The 8,661-nt window shown below is 28.0% G+C and overlaps 1 protein-coding gene across 1 annotated transcript; it reads left to right on the top strand.

The window, feature by feature from the left end:
- The first annotated feature begins 6,610 nt into the window (after positions 1 to 6,610).
- Positions 6,611 to 8,661, top strand: LOC109813835 (polygalacturonase). The gene is made up of 4 exons (XM_029274454.2): positions 6,611 to 7,122; positions 7,210 to 7,499; positions 7,595 to 7,823; positions 7,920 to 8,661. Exons 1-4 carry the CDS (start codon positions 6,682 to 6,684, stop codon positions 8,136 to 8,138), a joined length of 1,179 nt encoding a protein of 392 aa, XP_029130287.2. The 5' UTR covers positions 6,611 to 6,681; the 3' UTR covers positions 8,139 to 8,661.

Raw genomic sequence — 8,661 nt, 5'->3', positions numbered from 1 at the left:
CTACCCTTCCTCGAGGTCGCCGTGGAGGTCCTCGATGGTCACCAGGCGGCTAAGGCGAAACAAATATTTTTTTTTTTTTTAAATTTCAAGTCTGACGTGGCCAATTACATGGAGAATGAGGTGGACATGCATGCTGATATGACAGATACTCTTGGGTGATGACATGACAGTCTGTCAGCCACGTCATCACTTAACAGAGGAAGACTAACGTCAAGTATTAAATTAAAAAAAAAAATATTAGTTAAATAATTTAAATAAAAAAAATTAATAAGTAATAATCTAAAAATCGACCTAATTCGATTTAAGGAAACTGCTATGATACCTATGATAATTGAAGGGTTTTGGTACTTCAAATTATGTGAACAAATAAATTTTAAAAAATAAATTTAAAATAACATAAATTTTAGATCAAAAATTTGTAGAAGATAAATCAATCAAAAAGACTAATTCAAAAAAAATAATCAAAAGGTTAATTTTCATAACAAATTTTATTTATACGTGATAGAATTAAAAAATTAAAAACAAAAAATATAATAATATTATAAAAATATTAAAATAAGAAAAATAATAATAATAAAATAATTGAAAAACTAATTTATACTATAAATTAAAAAATTAACTCTAAAAAAGTTAAAGCATATTAACAAAATATTAATATTAAATTATTTAATTATAATAGATGTTATATTAAAATAAAATTTGAAAAATATAAAAATAATTTAAAGATATAAATTTTTTTATAAAAATAAATTATTAAAAATAATAAATAAAAATAAAAATAAACACAAGTAATTACAATAAATTAAAAAAAAATATTTGACTGTTCCGGTACCCATGAGGTACCGTAGAGTTTTCCTTCGATATAATTTAAATATATTTAAGCCTATGAATTATTATCTATGTTGGACTGTCGTGTAGACCTCATATTTCGTCCTTAAAAAATACATCAGTCAATAAAAAGGCCAAGTTATTTATAAACGAGTATTAGTTGGTCTCAATTCTTATAAGCAACTGAGACCGAGAGGCTAGATGGCCATGGGACCCGTATGTGTGACTTCTACATTTTTGTTTAGGAGACATTTGTTACATGAGTTTTTTTTTTTTTTTTTTATTTAAAGAAATCTAGCATCGGAAATGTTAGGCTTTGGTGTTTGATTAGGAAATATGTTTTTTTTTAAATGATATTTGCATAAGTTTTAAATTGTTCTCAAGAAAGAGATAGTTTTAATTTAGTAAAAATGTCATATTATTTTTATTTGTTTATTTAATGTAATAAAAATTATGATTAATAATATTTATAAATATTTTTAGAAATATTTATGATAAATTAAATAGATTTTTTTAATTCTTAGGAATCACAATTTTCAATATTTATGATTTTCATGAATTATTATTTTAAGACAAAAATTTTATCGTGTATCAAATACTCTTTTAATATTAATATTTCAACTTCTAGTCTATTGTAATGTTAAAGTCCACGTATTTCCTACTTTGACACACAAATCTAGAATACATTATATGATTAACTCAAATGTTGTTTACAAACCTACAAATTTTCTTACTACGTTGAAGAAACTGAAAAGAAAGTTATGAAAATCTCAAAAATATTAAATATCATTTCATTAAATTAAAAAAATATCAAATACATATCTCTTTTACATTGATATTTTTCTCTTAAAATTAATAAAATGATCTTCAGTTCTCAATAGTAGGGAGATGGATCAAATCCCTCTTATCCTAAGTATAAACAACAAAAAGCACATGTTTATTAGTGTTAAATATAAGCATATCTAAACTAAATTTATTCTATTTAATGCTACATATTACATGTGATCTTTGTTATTCTTAATATTAAGTTTCAACATTTAACAAAACGTTTTTTTGGGTCTTAAAGGTATTTACTTGTGATAATCTGATTCGTAGCATAGTGGGTGAAGGTCAATGACAAATTTACTGTGCGAAAGGGTAAATGTTAGAGGATTTTGAAAGTCAATGTCTGTTTCATTATGTAATTGGGTTGACCCTTGTATCTGCATCTACTATACTTTCTTTTGCTGATTAAAAAAAAAAACTAAGAAAGGGTTGTTCAAGAAATTATGTTATTTTAAAATAAAATTTGTGTAATTAAATGATATTAATTTACTTATTTAATTAATATAAGTTCTTTTTTTTTACTTGTATTCAAAACTAGAACAAACCTAGAAAGAGAAATTTATATGATTACCATGGAATGCGTAAATATGTAAACCATACTCTCTTTTTCTTCTTAAGACATGTAATTCTATTGTTAATTATTTAATAGTTTAAGAGTTTTATTTTATTTTTTTATTAATAGAAATAGAACAAAGCATAATGGGGAGAGTAAGCAAAAACCCATAACAAACTAATAAAATCTAAAGAATGGTAAATAATGTGACACCCTCTACCCCAACATAATTACAATAGATATAAACCATCTATATATAAATTCTTTCTTAGTCTAATATAAAATAATTATCTCAAGTATCATTGGTTAAAAGATGCACATTCATAATTTTCAACTATAAGTATCAAATTGTCAAGAAATAATAAAATAAAGATTATAGATTAATCCCAGTAAAGGTGGCAGAGCCTCCTAGTTAGGAATTAACTTATAATCTTTTAGTAAAATTATAATATGACAAAAATACACACTTTCAACATAAATAACATAAAAATAATAATAATTTAACAATAAGTCTAGCTAATCACAATGTCACATCCTATCAGAGCGAAACCCAAACAGAAGCCTAAGCTTCACCACCAACATCCTCAGCCTCATGCTAATTATCTGCATCATAATTTAAATATACACAAAAATGACAAGGGAGTGAGAAACTTCTCACTCAGTTGCAGATATAGAAATAAAAGTTAAATAGCACACACACACGCAATATAATTCACATATATAATCAATCTCACATATATGCTTATGTATAATGATTTTCTTGACTTGACTCACTAATGTATGCATGTGGCGCCATACGGAAGTTGCAGAATTCATCACTGGTGACCCGAAGGCACACCTATACAATTGTCGGTGACCCTAAGGTACACCTATCATTGGTGTTCATACACCTCGTTAGCATATCGTGGGTGACCCAAAGGTACACCTTGTTAGTCGTGGGTATGCGGCCTCAGCGGCACACCTGGAGTAATATGTGCATATGATGCATGTCATACATTCACAGACTCAACCTTTAGCATGTTACACATATCATATTCATATTTCATAATTAAGAATTATTTCAATAATCCAATTTAATAGTCCAATAGTCCAACAGTCCAAACAGTCCAACAGTCCAAACAGTCCAATAGTCCAACAGTCCAACAATCCAACAGTCCAGAGGTTGCTTAGGTATCATATTTTTCAATAATAATATATTAAGATCTTTTAAGTAAAGTAGGAAGCTTAAAAGGTAATATAAGATAATAAGGAGGCTCAGCCTTCCATTTAAATAATAGATTACAAATTTATAAATACTTAGGAGGCTTAGCCTTCCATTCAAATAACAGATTCTAATATGTAAATAAATAAGATATAAAACAAAACACATCAATAATACATATTCAAAGAAATAAACAACAGGCAAGGGATCGGGAGCCAATCCAACAAACAAACTATTTAACAATTATTCCCACACCCCCAAGCGAGGTTTCCCACTCCCCCCCTTACCTGGGTTTACAGAAATTTGGGCAGAAACTCCTCTCTTCTTTCCTTAAAAGGAATCGGAATTAGGGCAGAATCTCTTCCTCTTTCTCCTTAAACAAGGCACTAGAGCAGAACCTCCTTTTCTTTCTCCTTCTCTCTCTCTTACTTTCTCTCTCTATTTCTCCAGAATTTCCTTCTCTCTAGAATTCTGAATTTTCAAAACCTTAGGCCCCTATTTATAGAAATTTTGAAGTTACTATGCACTATGCACTATTCATTAAAATAATATTATAAGTTACTATGCACTATTCATTAAAATATTCAAATTAATTATAATTTTGAAACTTAAGAATCCGCAGCCCTCGTAGCCGCCCCTCATGCGCAGCCATTCACTATTTGCATAGTAAAACACTATTCATAAATACGTATATATGAATAGTAAAATATGTATACATAAATAGTAAAATACGTATACATAAATAGTAAAATACGTATATGTGAATAGTAAAATACATAAATAAAATACTTATTCACATAATAAATACATAAAAAATATTTCTTTTCATTGACTAAAATTTGGGATGTTACAAATAACAATAATTACGGAAGAAACACTCACAACAAAAATTAGGAATCCTATCCCACAAAAAAAAAAAAAAAACTAATTCGATGATTTAATCCAAAACAACCAAGACGGTCTGTACAAACATTCTCTTCACAATAAATATAGGGCATAAAAAATCTCATTGAAGCAGTGAGACACAAGCAATGCTTCCAACCGAAATGTAATATGAACATTAAAATATCCATTAAAACCAATTAAGAGTTTTAAAATCAATAATAACTTTCTAACTTTTTATTTTATACTAAATTAAATCTTCTATTTTATTTAAATTTCAATTATAAATTTTTAAATTTAATTTTTGTGTTACGTTTCATTTTCATTTCAAATCTCAACAACTTATATCAAACTAATTAATTTTATTAATTCAACTTAAATAACATTTTTGTTCATGTAAGGTTGTATTATATTTTGGATTGTTTAAGGTTTTTGATGTTTAGGTCTTTATAAATATACCTTTTATGTTTCTTTTTGGTCTTTGATGTTATACATTTAGTTCCTACTAAGTTATAAAAAACTTTCAATCTAACAGTTGAATTTATAAAATTCACATTTAATATAAAGTTATGAGTGATGTAATACTTAGTAAAAGTTACACCGATGTTATTATAACCCTTCTCTTTTAAAATATTATTTTATAAATTAAATTTTAACATTTTAAATAAATTATTAATTAACTTAATATATTTATTCATCTTAAATCTAAGATATAAAATTCAAAAAATGTATTTATCCTTATTTTATTTTCTAATTATCAATCATTAATAAAATACTAATTTAAAATCTTATCTCATTATATCATAATATTTCTTATCTAGTTATGTAGTTATATCATAATATTTTCATAATAGTTATATCATAATATTTTCATATTTTCTAAATTTTATTTGACACTAAATTTAATTTCATATTATTTAAATTTGAATCATAAATTTTTAAATTTAATTTTTGTGTTACGTTTCATTTCCAATATTTCAAATCTCAACTACTTATATTAAACTAATTAATTTTAATTCAACTTAAATAACATTTTTGTTCATGTAAGGTTGTATTATATTTTGGATTGTTTAAGGTTTTTGATGTTTAGGTCTTTATAAATATACCTTTTATGTTTCTTTTTGGTCTTTGATGTTATACATTTAGTTCCTACTAAGTTATAAAATTCCTATACTAAAAAATATTATTTTAATGTTTTTATTTAAGAAATATATTGAACTTATATTTTAATTTCTATTTTACAAGTACGTGCGCTCGCACTGAAATAAGGAAAGAATTTAATTGATTCTAAAAGGTTATTTAAACCATGAAATTGTTTTCAAAAAACTTTCCTTTTATTTTCATTTCTAAAGCACTTTTATTTATTTATATTTTTACTTTTATTTTAGAATTAATAAGGTACACTCGATCCCTTCTTAATTTTAAAATTGAAATTTTTACCTAGTTTGTATCTTAAAATTTTATCTGAAGCATTGAAAAAAAAAAGGTGTAATATGCATCACATCCACTGATACACTCTAGTATATATAGATTAAGGATAACTACATCTCCAAAATAAGCTATTTATTTTCAATAAAACTAGAAACGGCTACTACAAACATTCAAATTTTGGGCAATAAGCAATTTGACTGCGCATTTCAGTGCAAGCAATACGGCTACAGCGTACTTAATTGTACGACCTTGTTAATTTATGACCAAAATTAAGCCGATTTCTCTTTAATCGTCGTACGTATTACTCAAAGCTCATAACATGTCTTTTACTTAGAAATTAAACTATATATGTGTGGACTATATGTGGATCGAGTAACACATAATTATATTTAATATGCAGTGCTTAATCTTGCTGATTCAACTCATTGTATGCGTCATATACATGGCTTTTATTATACTGCACAAAATAATAATAAGTATTAATTAGTATCGTGCATTTAGACTAATCTATCCTCCTTATCTTAATTACATGTATTTTTTTTTAATTGTTGTAGAATTTCAAGTTTGATTAAAGTATAGGTAGAAATTTTTTCAAGATATTAAACCCTTTTACTTAAGCAAAGACATCAGCATATCGCATGCATGTTTATCTACCAGCAAAAATCTTCTTGCGTAGATGATTTATCTACGACTTTATTCATCAAAACCAATCACGAGTTCATGAATGTATACATTCATATTTTAACTTTGTTGCTAAGATTCTATATTCAATGTATAGTTGACTTGAATTACACTGAGGCGAATGCTATATGAAACATTAATTTATAGATCATATCACTATATATTGATTTGATCAAGCATTAATTCTACATCTTCAACTACCATCTGAGTGCAGTACTGCAAGTAAATTCACAAACAGCATTTTCCACATTGGGAACATACCCAATCTAAAAGTTAGAAAATGGGTTTTGTTAAAACTATAATGTTGGTTATCTCATCATGTGTTTTGTTAGGGCTTTCCAATGCAGGTCCAACCACTGCATATAATAATGTGGTTAACTTTGGGGCAAAAGCAGATGGAAAAAGTGACTGTACAAAAGCATTCTTAAAGGCATGGGAATCAGCATGCACTAGTCAAAGTCCTGCGACTATTTACGTGCCTAAAGGGAGGTACCTGCTAAGAAACACCAATTTCCGAGGTCCATGCAAGAGGAAGGTCACATTCCAAATAGCTGGGACTCTTGTGGCTCCTGAAGATTACAGGGCACTAGGAAATTCTGGATATTGGATTTTATTCAATCATGTGGAGAATATTGTTGTTTCTGGAGGCAAATTGGATGCTAAAGGGGCTGCTTTCTGGAATTGCAGGAGATCTGGAAAGACTTGCCCCGTTGGAGCAAGGGTATGTATATACGTGCAATATTTCCTATGCCTATGTTATTATTTTTATTTATTAATTATAAGAAACTAATTTTAATTTGAATTGCAGTCAATGACATTCAACTGGGTCAATAACTTGGTGGTTAGTGGCATAACTTCAGTGAACAGCCAGCTAGGTCACCTTGTGATCAACACTTGCAAGAATGTTGTTGTCAAAAATGTAAAGCTTATTGCACCAGACCAGAGCCCTAACACCGATGGCATTCATGTTGAACACTCAACTGGAGTTACTATTAATGGTTGTACCTTGCAAACTGGGGATGACTGCATATCCATCGGTGATGCCACCTCCAACCTCTTCATGTCCAACATTAAATGTGGCCCTGGCCATGGAGTAAGGTAATTAATTAACCACATAATCCTTATCTAACGAAATTGATCATCACTATATATAACATCTAATTAAGTGTATATCATTTGATTCACACATGCAGCATTGGAAGCTTGGGTAAAGAAATGGAGGAACAAGGAGTAGAAAATGTGACTCTAACCAACGCCATCTTCTCTGGATCTGACAATGGGGTGAGGATAAAGACTTGGGCCAGACCAAGCAAAGGGTTTGTTAGAAATGTTCGCTTCCAAAACATCATCATGGACAAAGTTGAGAATCCCATCATCATAGATCAAAATTATTGTCCCAACAATCAAGGTTGTCCAGGCCAGGTACTTTGTCTATAGGATATGAAATTTAACTAATATGCAAAATTATTATATATATTATTGGAATAACGTACAAATATGTTATGTTATATTTGCCAGACTTCAGGAATTAAAATCAGCCAAATAACATATTCAAACATAAATGGAACTTCAGCAACACCAGAGGCAGTAACATTTGATTGCAGTCCAAGTAGCCCATGTCAAGGAATCAAATTACAGGATATAAACCTAAACTACAACGACAAAGCTGCAACCTCGTCTTGTAAGAACATTGAGGGGACCAGTAGTGGAACACTTGTGCCAGAAAGTTGTCTATAACATTAATAGATTCATATATTCATTATAATATTCTTATGTACATATAAATTTATATATATAATAGATTTAGTGGGTGCGTGCACCACATTTTATGTTGTCATAATCGTATTTTTTAATGGTTTATTACATGATCATGTATATATAGTGTAGTAAAATATATTTCAATTGTGTTCTTTAATTTTGTATTTTCATATCTCTCTCCTCTCTCTCTCTCTTCATACTTTTCATAAAACTTTATAAAGATCTTTTGTAAAATCATCTTTGCTAACATATATAGCCTATAAAAATGGAATATAAGGAGTAAAAATACCTATATAATGAGATTTCCTTCTCTCCTTTTTTCTTTCAAGATGTATAATGAAAATAAAAAAGGTTCATTATTTTTGTACAATAACAATAACATTCATAAGAGAAATATAAATCAAACACATAACTAGAGTTGCAACTTTGGTAGTAGCTTTAATATTGTTACAAAACTCCTCTCGTCGTCATTTCACCATACTTTTCTTTTCTCACTAGACAC

Source organism: Cajanus cajan, chromosome 5 (assembly GCF_000230855.2).
Source record: "Cajanus cajan strain Asha chromosome 5, NIPB_CcT2T_4, whole genome shotgun sequence".
NCBI lineage: Eukaryota > Viridiplantae > Streptophyta > Magnoliopsida > Fabales > Fabaceae > Cajanus > Cajanus cajan.
Note: the sequence above shows the minus strand (reverse complement) of the source record. Positions and strands in the feature narration are given on the sequence as shown.